The 18,792-nt window shown below is 43.5% G+C and overlaps 1 protein-coding gene across 1 annotated transcript in view; it reads right to left on the bottom strand.

The window, feature by feature from the left end:
• Positions 1-14,926: 14,926 nt before the first annotated feature.
• Positions 14,927-18,792, bottom strand: part of LOC131829004 (contactin-associated protein-like 3) — a 181,847-nt gene continuing 177,981 nt past the window's right edge. The window contains exon 24 of the mRNA XM_059170309.1: positions 14,927-15,602. Within this exon, the coding sequence (XP_059026292.1) occupies positions 15,409-15,602 (194 nt within the window). The 3' untranslated portion in view covers positions 14,927-15,408. The remainder of the gene's footprint in view (positions 15,603-18,792) is intronic.

Raw genomic sequence — 18,792 nt, 5'->3', positions numbered from 1 at the left:
CTGTGTTAAAGATTTATTTAACTCGTTGGATAAATGGAATAACCAAGCATAATGTACACTTGAAGGCAACACAGGTTTTTTTTGTTTGTTTTGCTTTGGGGGTGGGGGTTCTCCCTCAGGACTGAATTCGCCTGCACATCTCTAGACAAGAATTATTCTGCATGGCAGCTTGTACTTACGGCTTGCAGAGCTGTAAGCCCCTACAAAGTCAGCATCTGATTACCCAGAGTGCTCCACAGTGAACACACACTTTCTCATTGAGGCACACGTCTTCTCCACATGGTCCACATCGCAGGAATGCTCATGAAGAAACTAACCAGGAGGCCCTGTGGCACGTGCTTCCTGCCCAGCCAACCTTGGTTGAGGGATGAGAAGGAGGCCAATGCGGCAGTAAGCAGGTGTGATTTTGCGAAGATCTTGTCTTCCTGCCCACCGTGCATTAACCATGACAGCCTGGTGCCTGCAGACTGTGAAGATTTCCACGGAGACCCTCCAAAACCTGCCAGGAGCTCCTGGGATCCCTTAGATGGCAGATGTTTGAAGAGTTCCAGATGGCACATCAGAAGAGGGTCTGCTGGTAGGACTGGTCACTGTTACAGAAGACAATTCTAATTCCCTTAGATAGTAATGTCTTGAAGAAAGGCACCACACAAGTCCTCCCAGAATGACAGTCTTCTGCTGAATAAAAGATGGACTGGATTTGAGGGCGCAGATGATGTTAGCAGCCACATACCTTTGGGCACGCATAGCACAGCTGTGGACTCTACAGATGATGGGGTGGGAAGCAGTCACCCATGGGCAGACCGAGTGTTGGCCTCACTGTGAACCCCCTCACTCCCCAAGGGATTATTGCTGATTCCTAGGTCACATGTTCGGAAGGCAGATTGTAAGATTTCTTTAAAAAATGAGAATCATTAACACATAAGTTCCAGGAGTCGAGTGCTGGGGGTACTAGCGTTAAAGCTACACTTTACTATTTCTGGTTCTGATGTTCTAATCATTCTTCACCTGTTAAAACCAAGAAATAGAAGAGATGCATTAGAGCATGGCTTTTCCTGGACACCTACTGTGTTTTTTTTTTTTTAATTATATATTCAACCGACAACTGGAAAATTTTCAGAAAGCCTTCTAACAGAAAAGCTTTGTTCTCAATAAGCAGTGTGTGGGACCAGGAAACTGATTACACAAGCCTATGTTTAAGTGCTGTGAAACCCATTATGTAGATAAGGCAAAGTCAGTAATAATATTGAGGTCTAGAACTGTAGTGGCCATTCCTTTGACTGTGGCTGGGGTCATGGCCACATGGATACAATTTGATTTGTGAGACAAAATGGTTATTATGAGCACTATTTTACAGACAAATGTAAAATGCCAATTCCCTAGCACTGTTTGGGAGTTACTGGGTCAGAAAGCGGGGAAATGCAGGTTTCCCCTTAAGGCTCCATGAACTGATATACTTTGCAAAGCAAGGGGCAGGACACCTTTTTGTACCATGGATGGGCAGCATCTTATTACCATGATCCTGCCCCACTTCACCTGTTGCTAAGATCTAGTGGCTTCTTGGCTCTGGGAAGGATTCCCCTCTCTCCTTCAGTGGGGTGTAGATTCTGAGAACCAGCCGCAGGGTAATGATTCTGGAGGCCAGTGCACAATAGCTTCTTGTAAAAGAAAGATGGCAGGTATTCAGAAACGAGTGGATGAACAAAGATGGAAGTGTTCGTTGGAAGTTCTCAGGCTTGTTCTCAGTCTCCTTTCTGGTTCCCTATGTCTGTTCATCCTGCTATATTACATTCGCTATCATGGAGGCGGGGTGGGGTGGGGCGGGTTCCATGTCTCTTTAGTCAATTCTCAGTCACCTGGTAAGCCCTCTAGATCTTCCTCCGCCACAACTACACCGCATGTCTCAGGAACATTTCTACTGCTGGAAGTCTTCACCACAGGGCTGTTAATCTCGTCTGACCCCTAAACACACTGAGATGCACTCTTTCTTCAATGGCAGAGTGAGGATCTCAGCAAATCACTCTTCCAGGTGGGGAAACAAAAAAAGAAAATAAAACCAACAAAACAACAAAATGCCATCAAACAACAAAATGCCAACCAAACAGTTCATATTTATGAATGCACAGAATTGCTATTTTCTAAAGTCATGCCTGCTGTGATGCCTTGAATGCCAAGCACGGCCACTGTCTACACACTTGGCTTAGCCCCTAAGAATCTGCTTCATCTTCCAACAACCATGAATTAGAGTTGCTTATTTCTGTTTCTATGTATAGCTCCTCATGAATTCAACTTCTGCTAAATACAAATTATTAAGATACATGCTTGAGGGTGTAAAATAATGAATGGTATTGTACAGGGTCAGCTCACCCGCCTCCAGAGACCTGTTGAAGGGTGCCTGAATCATCGACAGGGACGACCTCCAGCAGCTCTTTCCCGGTGAGTCATGCTGAATCAGATGTCAGCTGGGGTCACAAGTGTGAAGAAATTTAACTTAAGAGAGGAATTGGAATTGTGTTTTTTCCCTATTAATTAGGAAAATGCCAGTCTCCTCAAAGTTAGTTAGCAGAGCACTTCTGTGCACATCACAAAAAGTTAGAAACTGAGAGAACCAGTGCCATTTCTGGAACATCGGAGGAGAGTCATTAATCTCGTCTGACCCCAAAACACACTGAGGTGCAGTTTCTTCAATGGCAGAGTGAGGACCTCAGCACGCTGGTCTTCCAGGAAAACAAAACAAAACAACAAATGCCAAGCAAACAATTCAAAGTAATTAGTTTTGAATTCTGGAAATGAACCCAGTCACAGAACAAACCAACAGCCATCTGTCCAACAGAAGCCACTAACCCTTGGTGAGAGAGCGGCATCTGGAATGTTCTAACCCCCGCCTCCTCGCACACCCCTTCATCCCACAACCTGCTCAGTGGACCAATGCAAAGTTGACCGGACATGTTAACATCTTAACAAGGCTGGCCTTGTACTGAACGTCGATCAATACCATACACCAGACTGATAGAAGGAAAAACAAACAGAAGAAACATGATAACCTCAATAAATGCATAAAAAGAATTTGACAAATTGCATTACCTACAAATGGTCCAACATGAAATTAAGGAAACAGTTACATTTCAAATAGCATAATTGAGAATAAAATACCTAGGAATAATTTTAGCAAAAGAGGTGTGATACTCGTATACCACAAGTATGAAGCAGTGTTGGAAGAAATTAAAGCAGGTGTCAGGAAGCAGAAAGACACCCCTGCTTGTGGACTGGAAGGCAGCATCATCAAGGCGGCTGTCTCCCAAATGGGGGTGCAGCTTCACACCACACCCCAGTGAAATCTCAGCTGCCTTTCATGCATAAATAGACAAGGATGATCCCAAAATTCACATGAAATGCAAAAGGCCCAGAAAGGAGGAATTAATCTTGAAAACAAACAAACAAACAAAAAAGGAAAATGTAAAGGTCTTGTATTTCCTGATCTCAAAACCAGCTACAAAAGTACAGTGACCAAGAGAATGCAGCATGTAGGTAGGGACAGACACAAAGACCAAGGGCATAGAACTGAGAATTCAGAGAGAAGCCCTCACATTTATCAATCGATTTTGACAAGAGTGCCAGGACCACTTAATGAGGAAAGAATAGCTTCCTTAACAGGCAGTGCGGGAAGAACTGAACATCCTTGTGCAGAAGAGTGCGGCCCGTCCCCCCCCCACCACACCATGCACAGAGACCCACTGATAGTGGGCTACAGAGTGACATGCAGGAACTGAGACTGTAGCCTTCCAGAAAAAAACAAAGTAAACCTTCATGGACTGGGCTTAGGCAATGATGGGCAGTTTCTTAGAAAGTTGAGCATAGACTTATCATGGACCCCCGCAAATGCACTCCCAGATGTACACCCAAGCTCACTGAAAACCTAAGTCCACACACTGTGGTGTGGTGTCTGTGCACCAGTGTCTCCAGCAGCTTCATTCCCAATACCCAAAGAGTGGAAACTCCTCAAGTTCGTAGGTGGGTAAATGGATACACGAATCTTGCACCCATCCGATGGGCTCTCATTCAGCTTACCCAGGGGCCACAAAACTGGAGGTCACAGGCACAGTCCTATAGACTGCCCCATCTGCCCAAGACAGTAGACACCAGCCCAAGTCGTATCCCTACAGATGCATTCAAGTCTGGCCACTCTGCTGCAATGACCCACAGAACTCAGGAAAGCACTCTACTTCCAGTTTTATTATAGCAAAAAGGTAAATCAGAACCAGTCAAAGGAAGAAACATGCACAGTGGGTCTGGGACAGGGAGGGTTCCAAGCATCAAGTCCTCTGAGAGGCGCTCCCTCCTGGCATGTGGAAAGTGCAGACATGGAGGATGGTCTGCCAGGAAAAAGCATATAATTCAACTATTCTGTATTTAAAATTTACCTATTCACTCAAGCATTGCTGTTCCGAGGGCTTCCTGGGGCTTTATCACATGGACGTGATTGACTGAACCACTGCCCATGTAACTGACCTCATTCTTCAGCCCCAGTTCATTCTCAGAGGTCAGGCTGACATCATCTGGCTCATTAGGTGAGCCTGCCCTGAGATTGTCAGTGTGGCTAGCCCTACCACAAGCTATCTGGGAGCAAACTCTAGCAGCTGTGGTGTGAGGGGACCCACAATGACTTTCTAACTCTTGGGAAATTCTAAAGATTGGGAGGTTGTCTCCCAGGAGATGGGGACAAAGGGCAGTGAAATTCTTTACTACACAAGCCGTAGGATGGAATGAACTACTGACTCATGCCACAACAAGATTCAGCCCAAAATGCATGATGGTAAGCGAATGAAGCCAGATGTCAGAAGCCACGTACTGTGAACTGCAGCTTCTATGAGATGTCCAGGAAAAGAAACCCATAGAGAAAGGCAATAAATCAGTCATTGCCAGGGGCTGGGGGAAGGAGGCATGTGGGGAGAGACTGCTAATCTGTCTGTGGTTTCTTTGCTGGGGGGGTGATGGAATGTTCCGGATTTAGAGAGTGTTGATGGGTACACAACTCTGTGTATACACTTGACACAGGTAACATTCATGGCACTTGAATTATCTCTATAAGAAAAAGCACGTAGTAGTGGTCCAAAGGGACATGTGCACCGGAATGTTTATAGCAGCAATGTCCACAATAGCCAAAGAATAGAATGAGCCTAGATGTCCATCAACAGATGAATGGATAAAGAAGATGTCGTATACACACACACAAATACACACACACACACACACACACACACACACACACTGGAATACTATGTAGCCATCAAAAGAAATGAAATCTTGCCATTTGTGAAAACATGGATGGAACTAAAGTGTACTATGCTTATTGAAATAGAGAAAGACTGCTATCATATGATCTCCTTGATATGAGGAAGCGGAGATGCAACATGGGGGTTTGGGGGCTAGGAAAAGAATAAATGAAGCAAGATGGGATTGGGAGGGAGATAAACCATATAAGACTCTTAATCTCACAAAACAAATGGAGGGTTGCTTGGGGAAGGGGGTTCAGGAGAGGGTTGGGTGATGGGCATTGGGGAGGGCATGTGCTATGGTGAGTGCTGTGAAGTGTGTAAACCTGGCGATTCACAGACCTGTACCCCTGGGGCTAATAATACATTATATGTTTATAAAAAAATTTTTTTTAAATTAAAAAAAAGAAAAAGCATATAATTCAACGATTCTGTATTTAAAATTTACCTATTCACTAAAACTGACTCATCCTCCAAAGTCAATACTTAGCTGCTTTCAAGCCATTCATTCACGGTCATGCACAGGGCGTTGAAAAATTCTTCACCCAGCACACCTGTTTCTTGCTGAGTGACAGTGGGGCATGGACAGCTTTCTTGTCTTGGCTTTCAGACAGAGATGGACAGAAGACACAGACAGCAGGGAAAGCGCAGTGTAAAGGAAGCACCATCCACTCTGACACCTGCTCGGGGTTGGGGGGGTGGCCTCAGGCAACTCCTTAACACTTCTGAACCCTCCTTTCTCTTTCATAAAATAAAGAAAATCAATGAATTGCTCTTAGGATCTAAGGTTTTAATCTATGGGGGAGGGGTGTTTGTGTGCACATGCGCACATCCACAATTTTCCCTAGGGAAGATGTTTCAGTATTCACTAATTCAGTGTTCACTGTGACTGTGTAGAACATAAGGACCAGGAATAAAGAGAATCCAATGTATGTATTGGATTCTCTTTATATATATACATGTATATGTATATATATAAAACCATATGTGTATCTTTATTATATTGAAGATGAATTTCTTATAGACAACATGTTTCCGAGTCTCGATTTTTATTCCATTCTGCCCGTCTTTTTGGTATTTGGTAATTTCATTGGTTTATTGGACCAGTTATATAAAAATAATCCCTTTCTCCTGCCTTCCTGTGGGTTTCTTGAGCATTCTAGAATTCATGTTGATTTAGCTCTAGTGTTTTGGAGAGTGTCTCCTGCATAGCTTTCTAGTGGCCACTCTAGGTGCTACATTTTACACACATAAATGACTGGGGTCTGCTGTTGAAATGAGGTCCCTTTACTCTTCCTGGTTATAGTTGTCTCAGACATTTCCGCGTGGCCTTTGTCTTTCTCCAGCTGACTTAGTGTGTTACTTCACATGATACCATCCAGGTCCATCTATGCTGCTGTGAGGCTGGTACTTCTTTGAATACATTTTCAGCCCAACGTCCTTCTGTCATCCCAAGGCTCCGAGGACACGAACACTAGAGCTTCTGTTACAGTCCCATGGGGTCCTGAGGCTGCGTGCATTTTTTCAGACTGCTCTCAGTCTCTTGTTCAAACTGGCTAATTTCTATTTCTCTATCTTCCTGTTCCTTCACCCTCCCCTCTGTTATTGTGTCATGCCCTGAGCTTTTTATTTTGGTTGTTATATTCTGCACTTCTACATGTCTCAGTTGGTTCCTCTATAAGTGGTCTATTTCTCTGCCAAGACTGAACTATGAGAAATAACTGTTTTCTATTTTGTTTCAACGGGGCTCATAATTGCTTGTTGAGGTTCTCATATGCTAGCTCACTTAACATATCTGTTGGATAATTCTAACAGTGCTGTCACCTCAGTCTTCACATCCTTGACCGCCTTTCCTCATTCAGAGATCTCCCCTGGTTCTTTGTGTGACAAATGGTTTTCTTCTGAAGCCTGGACATCTTGGGCATTACGTGGTAAGACTCTGGATCTTATTGAAAGCTACTGTGTGAGCTGGCTTCCTTTAACACTCATCTGTAGAGGAAGTGGGGAATGCCAGCTTATGTCTGCCAGGTAGGGGCAGAAGGGAAGTTTCCCTATTTGGCCCCCTTTAGCCCCCACCCCATGACGGGGTCCTCATTACTTTTAGGCAGGGGTGGGGGGTGTGACCACACACTGGGGCCTGTGTGGTTGATACTTCCCCAGCTGGGATAGGTGGTGGCGTCTTGTGACTGCTCCCCCGTGGCCTCCAACAATGTGCCTGGGAGGAGGGTTGGCCTTGTTGGATTTCCCTAGGCACTTAGGGAAAACCCAGTTATCTACCAGGCCTCCTCCCCCAGCGTCCCTGTGAGGGGACCTTGCTGCTGGGTCAGGAGGGAATGCAGCCTCCCATGTGCTATCTGCAATAGGACTTTGGGGGACGGAAGTCCTGACCGCTCAGCAGACCTTCTTCAACACTGCCCTGGTCATGAGCATGTGTTGCGACTGTGTGCAAAAGCCTCACGAGGGAATTCTAGGATCTGCACCTGACTCTGCTGGCATGTTGAGAGTGGGACTACGGGTTTCCCTGTGCTGTGATCAAGAGTGGAATAGTTACCCGAAAAGTTTTCTTCCTCAATGGGCTGCCCCTTCCCTGTTCCTTTGGTTAGAGAGAAAGCAGGATTCCGTTAGGGGTGTGTGTGTGTGTGTGTGTGTGTGTGTGTGTGTGTGTTAATTGTAATAAAAAAAACAACACACCACATAAAATTTTCTACTGTAACCACTTTTAAGAGTGCTGTTCAGATCAGTCCTGATAAATATATTCACATTTTTATGAAACAGATCTCCAGAACGTTTCCATCCTGCAAACTGAATCTCTGTACTCACTAAACAATTCCCCTTCCCCTCATCTCATGGTAAACATAATCCCTAGTATCTGTTTCTATAAATGTGGTTACTCTAGGTTCCTCATACCAATGGAATCACACAGTATTTTATTTTTTGTGACTGGCTTATCCCACTTAATATCATGTCCTCAAGGCGCATCTGAACTGTACCAAATGACAGCGTTCTTCAATAAAACTGAGGGTTGTTTTTGAAAAGATCAAAAATTTGACAAATTCTTAGCTAGGTTAAGTAAGAAAAAAAAATAGAGAACATTCAAATAAATAAAATCAGAAAAGAAAAAGAAAGAGGGGACATTATAACCAGTGCCACAGGAGTAAAGAGGGTTATAAGAACATGCTGTGAAAAAATGGTATGCCCAGAAATTGGGTAATGAAAAGAAATGGAACCATTCCTGCAAACTCACAACCTACCAGGGCTGAATCATGAACTGGAAAATCTGGACAGACCAATAAGTATTAAGGAGATTGAATCTGTGATCAAAAACCTTCCCGCAAGGAAAAGCCCAGGACCAGATGGCTTCACTAAAGAATTCTACCAATTAAAGAATAATTAACACCAATTCTCTTGAAAGCCTTCCAAAAAATTGAAAAGGATAGACCACTTTGAAGCTCATCCTCTGAGGTCAGTATCACCTTTAGACCAAAGCGAGACAAATAAACTGCAAGAAAAGAAAATTACAGCCCAGTATCTCTGATCAATATTGGTACAAAAGCCCCCAGCACTCACCAAAGCACAAAACCCCTGGGGATAAAAATATATGTTTATAAAAAATAAAAAATTAATTTAAAAAAAGCCCCCAGCAAATACAAGGAAACTGAATTCAATGGCATATTAAAGGGATTATACACCACAACCAAGTGGCGTTTATTCCTGGAATAGAAGTGTGATTCAACACATGAAAATCAATCAGATCACCACACGCACAGAGAGAAGGTCAAAACCACATGGCCACCCTGGTTGGGGCAGAAAAGGCATTTGACAAGATTCCACAGATGTTCTTGGTGTATAGCCTTGAACCAGCAACCTTTGAACCTCGTCTTTTTTTTTTTTACCTTTGTCTGGCTTTATTATCAAGAATGTGCCTTTTGTTTGTTTGTTTGTTTGTTTCCCCCCCCCCCCTAAATTTGTGGGATTACATTGGAAGTACTTAGTCCTTGAGTAAGGGTAGAACTCGAGTCCACCAGAACTTGGACTTTGTGAGAGGAGTTTTGACTACTGATGTCTGGGGTCCTGGCTGGGATGCTTCCCCCAGAGAGGAAAGGGCCACCCAGTCCAATACACTCCACACCGCTCACTGCTGAGGTTGTGAGGAAGAAACAGACACAGAGGATAGCCTTTGAACACCTCTCTGTCCCCTGAGCACTTTGGACCCTGTAAAGGGAAGGATTGCTGGGTCATCCCAGGACCCTAAAATCATGACCTGGAAGCTTTAACCCACTTAGCCACCCAGGCACACCAAATTTAAGGTGATTAACATTAACATTAACATTTACATGGGGTTCCACAGTCAGAGTAGCCACATTTTACATGCTTATTGATAACCACATGTGGCTGGTGGCTAATTTTCTATCCTCGTAGAAATTTCTACTGAGCCGTGTTGCTTTTTTTTTCAATTTATTTATTTTCAGAAAAACAGTATTCATTATTTTTTCACCACACCCAGTGCTCCATGCAATCCATGCCCTCTATAATACCCACCACCTGGAACCCCAACCTTCCACCCCCCTGCCACTTCAAACCCCTCAGATTGTTTTTCAGAGTCCATAATCTCTCATGATTCACCTCCCCTTCCAATTTACCCCAACTCCCTTCTCCTCTCTAACACCCCTTGTCCTCCATATTTGTTATGCTCCACAAATAAGTGAAACCATATGATAATTGACTCTCTCTGCTTGACTTATTTCACTCAGCATAATCTCTTCCAGTCCTGTCCATGTTGCAACAAAAGGTTGATATCCAGGATCTATAATGAACTCCTCAAACTCAACACACACGAAACAGGCAAACATATCAAAAAATGGGAAGAAGATATGAACAGACACTTCTCCCATCAAGACATACAAATGGCTATCAGACACATGAAAAAATGTTCATCATCATTAGCCCTCAGGGAGATTCAAATTAAAACCACATTGAGATATCACCTTACACCAGTTAGAATGGCCAAAATTAACAAAACAGGAAACAACATGTGTTGGAGAGGATGTGGAGAAAGGGGAACCCTCTTACACTGTTGGTGGGAATGCAAGTTGGTGCAGCCTCTTTGGAGAACATTGTGGAGATTCCTCAAGAAATTAAAAATAGAACTTCCCTATGACCCTGCCATTGCACTCCTGGGTATTTACCCCAAGGATACAGATGTCATGAAAAGAAGGGCCATCTGTGCCCCAATGTTTATAGCAACAATGGTCACGGTCGCCAAACTATGGAAAGAACCAAGGTGCCCTTCAACAGATGAATGGTTAAGGAAGATGTGGTCCATATACACTATGGAGTATTATGCCTCCATCAGAAAGGATGAATACCCAACTTTTGTAGCCATGTTGCTTTAAAATGTCGTTAATGAAGATCTCCATGTAAAGACGTACTCACTTTTAGTTATCCAAAGTGTCTTCCCTTCACACTCCCTTTTCACAAATCTTCTCCTGAGTATAGGATTCTGGGTTGAATCCCTGAATTTGCATATAACAAGGGTAGTAATTCTGCAGCTGAAAAACCCTAGGTCGGGGTCCTTCTCCCTAAGTCTGATCCCTGTGTGCAGCCCCAGATGAGGCTGGAAATCAGGGCCTGGCCCGGCTGGTTCCTGCTCCTGTGACTGCTAGTGTCCCATGACCTGGACGACTGCATCTGCAGTTCCTCTTACTCCCCTGTAAGCGTGGATAAAGTGGCTCCCACATCATTAACTTGGATGTAAGATGGTTATTAATGAGTTATTTTCAGTTAATGAATCTTTCCCATGGGGTCTGAACTATCAGTCAACTGTTTATATCTAAAAATATACCTGAATAACCACTTTCATTCCCACTTCAGTATACTTTATATGTATGAGATCTCCAAATCCTCAGCTGACTCAACAGAAGCAGTAAACTAACAGACTCACTGTAGGTTAGGGGCTGCTCTAAGCCCTCCCAAGGGTTAGATCAGTGCTTATGAATACGTTCGTCCCCCACAAAACGTCGTAATACTGATATGTGGGTTTAAGTAGCCCGAAGATCTAACACTAATAATGTTTTTGTTCAGCTGTAGTATTTTCAACGTGTAGAGAATCTTCCAATGCCCTAGAGCTTGAACATGAGCCCATGGTCTCCAGGGGAGCTGTAGACACACATACACACCAAGTCCATTTCCTCATTTGGAAGGCAGACCACTTCATGTTTATCACTATCTTCCTAATTCTTCCTCCCATGTTGCCACACCTGATAAGCCATGCTGGCATAGGAGACTGCCAGGACCACGGAGAGCACCCAGGGACTTCTTAACATGTTAATTACATGCACTGTGAACAGATTAGGCAACGCAATAAACGTGTTCATTCATTATGGGTCCACGGCCCTCCGTGTTGGAAGACGGTCCACGCCCCCTGTGTGGGAACATGGTCCACGGACCCTGTGTGGGAAGACTATTTCAACATCCCAGTCACATCATCACCGTCAGTTTATGCCTATACAGGAAAGTACCTCCATCGCGTTTGTCCTCCTTCAGGATAAGAATCCTGAACTTTATATTTTATTCTTAAAGAAATCCATGGAAAACAATTATCTACCAGATATTCTGTAAGGAAAGAAAACAAACAAACAGAAATTCCAGAAATGGTGATTATTCTAGATGCACAGAATGCCCCAATATGTTTTTCTCTACAGCTACATAATCCTGGGGTGGTAGTGAAGGGGGTTTTACTTCATCATGGAGTAAGCAGGGGTTCTGAAGTTCTAGTCCTGATAATAAGTGTTAATTATGTGCTATTTTCCTTTACCATCTGGAAATAAAACTTGGGGAATTATTATCTTTGAACATTTATTTCATAGAAAGGTGTTATTTGCAAATTGGGATTTGTATATTTATAGTGCTCTAGAAACCCAGCTCTGGGAGTAAATCTTGTGTAACCTGTTTTGAGTACATAGTAAACATTCAACAAACAACTTACTGAATGCTAAATTATTGTTCTCTGGCAAAGGTATAAATACCTACATTCATAGGTATTTTAAGTCGTAGTAATCAGTAAATACGAGGCACTTTATGTTTTACTTTGTGTTTGACAATTAAACACCTTGGCAAATCATATTAACAGAGCATAGTACTCTCTATATACAGCAGAGATAAAATAATACACACACCACAACAGAATATATGCATTTGCACAATTTTTAATATTTTAGGGGAAAATCAATATAATTTCATAATTCAAATTTCATTCAATTTCTCTTAAAAATATTTTCCTAATTTAATCCAAAAAGATTATTTCATTAACAAAAAGCAGGTAAAATTTACAAATCAGTAAACTGGGTGATACATCACTGCAGTTTGGTACAAATATTTTGTTTTCTCTTTTAAAAAGAGAGAATACAATTAATTTCACTATCTATAAATCTGCAAAAATCTACCAAAGTGATGAACATTTCCGGAACTTATTGTGATCATTTGTTAAAGTTGTCGTGATTTCAGAGTGTTAACAGTCAGCTGTGCATTAACTAGAACCTTTCATTTTTGTGCTGAATCCTTCTCCACTTTTGGGGCAGGGGGAGTATATATCATTTACCAAAGTAGGTTCTTCATATATTACTCTATTCAGATCCTGAAAATCCTTCATTCTTCACTTAAAGAAACTTCAATATAGTACTGTGGTAGATTAACTTTCACCTGACTCCCATGATCTCAGCCTGCTGGTTCGAGTCCTTCTGTGATTCCCTCCTCTTCAGTGTGGGCAGGACCTAGGACTTGCTTCTCACCAACTGAATTTGGCAGTGGGGATGAGCCTTCACTCCCATCATCATGTTACAGTATTTAAAATTCCATCTTGTTAGCAGACTTGCTCTAGAGTCTCTGTCTCTCTCTTTCCCTCTCTGTCTTGCTGGTCTCGAGCAGAAACAGGCTTCCAGGAATCTCCCAGCAGTAAGGAATGGAATGCTGCCCATAACTGTAAGACCAAGGACTTCCCCAGCTGAGTCTCTGGATGAGGACACAGTCCTGGCTGATGCCTCAAAGCAGACTTGCAGAAAACACAGTAAACCCGTGCCCAGCTCCTGATCCACAGAAACTATGAGATAATATATTATGGTGACTTATTAAACCTCATTGAAAACTATGTTTTGTTTTGTTTTGTTTGGAGAAAAGGCTTAGTACAGAGGGCATCTTTTTCTATTGTTTAAAAAAATCACAGAAAAATAGGCATACACTCAAAGGTCATTGCAAGGCTCAGTGTATGGAGTTCTGGGTGGTCCTGCTGTGGTCAAAGGAAGCAACATGATTCCTGGCAGGCATGTGGCAAGTGGCTTATCAAGACATTTCACTTAGAAATGGCTAGTGAGTGCAAATGGTCAGCTCCGTACAATTATCCTCTGACTACTACCACAAAAGTCGTTACTGGAAAAATTCCTGTGGTTAATACAAATTCTTTACGCCCAAGTATGCAAATATCCTTGAATATGAAATGAACTGGTTGATTCTGGGCACTCTGGTGGATGACTCTGACTCCAAGATCCTAGATTCTTGACCAGCATGACAGATTGGGTCCATATCCTACAACCTGCATTTTCCCCGGCATCAGCACCCTTCCCCTGACATTCCAAACAGTGACTAGACTGAGATGGTATTTCAGAGAATGGTTGGCCTAGATCACTCAGAATTTAGAAAAAAGAAATGGAGAGCTTTTGTTCAAAACGGGACTTTTCCCAAGTAAATGAAAAGACAGTTGCAAGATATCCAGTTGTTGTGACTACCTTCAGAACAAGAGAACCACAAGACTGCAAAGAATTGTGACCATAGCACCCCACATTTGAAAGAAACAAATTTAGGATTAAGTTCAAGGGTGCCTGCGTGGCTCAGTGGGTTAAGCCTCTGCCTTCAGCTCAGGTCATGATCTCAGGGTCCTGGGATCGAGCCCCGTATTGGGCTCTTTGCTCAGCGAGAAGCCTGCTTCTCCCTCTCTCTCTGCCTGCCTCTCGGCCTACTTGTGATCTCTCTCTCTCTCTCTCTCTGTAAAATAAATAAATAAAACCTTTTAAAAAAAGGATTAAGTTCATTCTGATGAAAGGGAGGAAGGATACATTTGCAGTGTTCAGGCCAGTTTATACTTGGGCACTATTTCAGTTAGAAAATATACATGTTGGGGAGATCATCAGCTGATCTTTATCATAATTTACAAAGATTAAAATGACAAATTACAAAGAAAAAAAGCAAAGTAGCACAGACTAGGATGCTTTACGTGCTTTGCTACCTATGAATTTTTCTGCTCCGTAAATGAATAAAAACAATTTCATAGCTGGCATTCAATATTCATTTTATCACTAAAAATGTATGCAAAGTGACTTTAAAGAGACAGATCATAAAAACAATCAGCCAAAAAAAATGGTTTTTTCTAGGTTGTTAGTGCATTTTTGGCCCATGGGCTTTGGTTCAAATGGAGATAGAAACGCACTCCCAGAACGTTGGAGAAGCACCTCCCGGCTTTAGAAGCATCTGCAGGTGATCGATAGAGGAGGCAAAATACAGATATGCATGCAACACACAACACTAGGGTCCAACTTTGACTTTTATAAACTTCCAGGTCTCATTTTTTTTTAAAGATTTTATTTATTTGACAGACATATCACAAGTAGGCAGAGAGGCAGGCAGAGAGGGAGGGAAGCAGGCTCCCTGAGCAGAGAGCCCAATGTGGAGCTCGATCCCAGGACCCTGAGATCATGACCTGAGCCGAAGGCAGAGGCTTAACCCCCTGAGCCACCCAGGCACCCCTCCAGGTCTCATTTTTAAGAGAGTAGGACCACAGCTCAAATCCTTGTTCTCACTTCAAATGCAAAGTCATTATGCAAACCATGTGTGAATTTTCAACAATCGGGCCAGACAGTCAGACACCACCGCACAGGGGTTAATGGGCACTGCTGAGTCCTTCTACACACACAGATCATGAAGCATCACGGAGCAGAGTCTCCCAGGACTGCATTTGAGCAAGCTGACAGTGCTGCAGGATGGCCACCTGTCCAGGGGATGGGGACGTGGGGGGCTTCATCTTCTGGGAGTCCCCTCGCTTAGCGAGAAAGTCCCATCACCAGAGCCTGAAGTGAGGTGCAGCTGCCCTTCAGAAGAAGTACTCTCTCTGGCTCTCACTGACTGAGCTTTTCACATTGACCTCACTCTTCAGAGCTGTCTCAGCGCTGTCTCCAGCCGGGGGAACAGTTGACTCGTTTTTTTGGTACAACCATCTCTGCTGATAAATGCGTGTGGCCACGGCGGTGAGAGAGAGCAAGACAAATACCACCACCGCTATCACACCTGGTGAGAGAAGGGGGAGGCACAGTCAGAACACAGACTTGTAACGTGCAGGATTCATGTAGCTGATAGCAAGCTCACGTACATCACACGTGCATCATCAGGAAAGTGGGCACTGGCCTACTGGAACACTGAGTTCTAAGTCCACACGTCCTTTGGATACAGCAGTTTTTTGCCTTTAGGTTAAAGATCTATTGGCCTAGCTTTCACTTGGTGTCTACCTGTTAAAATTCAGAACCACAGCATGGCCTCTAGGTCATGCCCTCACTTCATGCTAACAAGCGGGCACGTTTTCATTATTTTAAAAGGATGGAGTGTATAGACTTGTCATAGAGTAATTAAATACTTATGTACAAGTACATTAAAAAGATCTGCTGCTGATATTCTGCTGATTTACAGTTCTGTGGTGAGTACACCAGTTCCTTCTATGAGGCTAAAAATGATTCATGATCTCTGCTGCTGGGGGCCATGCCTTGAGCATGATCCCCTTCTTTTGCTGTGTGTAGGGCCTGTGGCTTGTTTTTAACCAATGAAAACAACAGAGGTGATGCGATGTACCTAGGTTATGTGATTATGGTATGTGAGATGGTAGCACCTGTCTTATGGAACCGTCCCTCTTCCTGCTGGTGGTAAGGGGGCAGGCAGTCATGGTGGGAGTCCATATGGGAATCCCTACATGGCACGGAACTACAGGTAAACTCTAGGTGCTAAGGGCAGCCAGTGAAAATCGAGACGCTCTCGGTCCTACAGCTACAAGACTCTGGATGCCGTCAACACCCATGAGGAGGAGGAAGTGGATACTTCCCCAGAGGAATCTCCAGATGAGACCTCAATGCTGACTGACACCTTCACTGCAGGCTTCTGTGAACACTGAGCAGAGGACCCAGCTAAGCTCTGCCCAGACTCCTGACCCACAGAAACTGGGACATACTAAAAAGGAGTTGGGTTAAGCTCTAAGTGGGTGGTGATCTGTCAGGCAGCAGTAGATAACCGATATACCACTATATTAAAAATTTGTAGAAAGAGAGACAATGTTCAGCAACAGGGAAAGTAGATTATTTGGCATCTTTTGCTGGTAATGCTTTAAGTTCTGAAGTGTTAGCTGTGTCAGTGCATCTCAACTTTGGCTGCACAGCAGATGATAGCTCAGAGTCTTCAGTGGGAGGCTTGAGCACCAGTATTGTTTTAAAATTTCCTCTGATTTTTTTCAAGGGCTGTCAGGGTTGGGACGGTCAGATGAGGCCTAGAGGGGTTTGCTCAGGCTGCCATATTCATTAAAGAATGAATGTTAATCCATACCGAAGCAGGGAGGTACCAAAACAGTGTCCATCAGTCAAACACTTTTAAGATAGCTGACACAGGCATTGATATTGCAGTTAGCAAATGTTAGAAAATGCATTCCTGTTTAGTTAACTGAATCCAAATTCGTGTTGTTAAATGAAGATTCTTCACTATGCTCTGGGACAGAGATAAAGAGCATAATGGAGCCCAACAGACTCGCAGCTCAGTGGGTGCCTCTGGTCACAGGGATTCCTGATCAGATGCTCAGAGCCTCTGGAAAGGTTCTTAAATACTAACAAGTACAACAGTCAACACGTTCACTACACCTTGTACCTCACCTGACAACAAAGAGTTGTCACTTTAATTACTCTTAAATTTTTTTACAGGACTTCTCTTTGAAGAGCTACATTGCATCCAATTTTAGTGTCAGGGACAGAAACTCAATAACAGTGACCAGGCCACTTGGTTATCCAATCACTGTCACTGTTATCCTCAAATACCCAGGATGTTATTGTGTATGTAACTGAGTACTAGCTTGCTCATTCTCTGAGACTTGGTAGGGTTCTAGAACAACCTCTGTCTTCATTTGCTCTCTGAAGAGACGGGGATGATGTGACTAATGCATCTGATGCCTTCTATAACCCTCCTTTCAGCAATCCAACTGTGAATGCATTTGTGACAATCACTTAGGTCTGTGTGTCTCTCCATCCATCTACACATCTGTGTCCTTCTCTGCCTATTCATTGACATGATGGATCCCATGGCAAGAAAAACTCCATGATCTCCGGTGTACCAGGTGTGAACATGATTTAGGTTACTTCCCCTTCCTATATTGTTCCCTTTGTTTGCAAGAGGAGAGGTGATGGAGCGCAGCATGTGAAGAAATCCACCTGCCGGGGTGGTTCTTTAACCGGACTAAGTACTTTACATGTGGTGCGGTCTGGGGTCATTTGGACACAGGGCTGAGGATTCCACCCAGGATTCTACACTGCAGCTCAGTATACTTGGCAGTGGACAAACACGCAGCACACAGCCACCACACAGATCAAAGGCAGAGCTACGTGAGTTGCAGGAGCTGCAACCTGAGTTGTTACCTCCCTAACACCCCATGTGCTCTGATTCTCCCTCCCGTCTGTCAGGAGCTTCAGCTGAACCTTAGAACAATGTATTACTTAAAATATAACCCATGGGAAATTTTACTAGTTACCAAGCACATTTAGACATAGCCTTAAGAAAAACACATACTGGTAACAGGCTGTAGGGTAGAGGACGATATAGGACATTGAAGCTGAGCAGCTGGGAACGCCCGGCCCGCTCAGGGAGGAACGCCGCCTGCTTCATTTTTCCGTTATCTCCCCTTTCCCCCAGAAAGCACCTGTGGCTACTTAGATAAGTCCTCTGAATGTGCTTGTTCAACTATATACTGCTTGTCCAGACATATTTTGCCTTCCTTCTTTGTTATCTACAAGGCCTATGACTAATGTTTGGCCTTCTTTGGCTCTTCTGTTGGTTACTGTTTCTATCTAATGAAAGCGGGATCGAGGAGTTGTTGGGGACAACAGTCTTTTCTACTGTTGTCCCCTGCTCCCTTTCTCTTGCAGCTGACTTGTTTGTGCCTCATTCTCCTCCCGTTCATGGACTGGAAGTGGCAAGGAGCCAAGCAGGATTTTTCAAGGGGAAAAATATTGGTGCAACTTACTTACTTTGTACAACTTGCCAGTGATATTTAACCAAAGGCAATACAGCTCCAGAGACCACGCCTTCTATTCTAGCACCAACCTATCATTGTTGCTCTCTCTAAACATGGCACCAACCATGACATTTTGCATGTTTAGACTTTGATTCCTATTTCGAAAACATGAATCACATTTAAGTTGATTTATTTGAAATCGGCTTTTTGCTTTATACTGAA

The sequence above is a fragment of the Mustela lutreola genome, chromosome 4 (genome assembly GCF_030435805.1).
Source record: "Mustela lutreola isolate mMusLut2 chromosome 4, mMusLut2.pri, whole genome shotgun sequence".
Taxonomy (NCBI): Eukaryota; Metazoa; Chordata; class Mammalia; order Carnivora; family Mustelidae; genus Mustela; species Mustela lutreola.
Note: the sequence above shows the minus strand (reverse complement) of the source record. Positions and strands in the feature narration are given on the sequence as shown.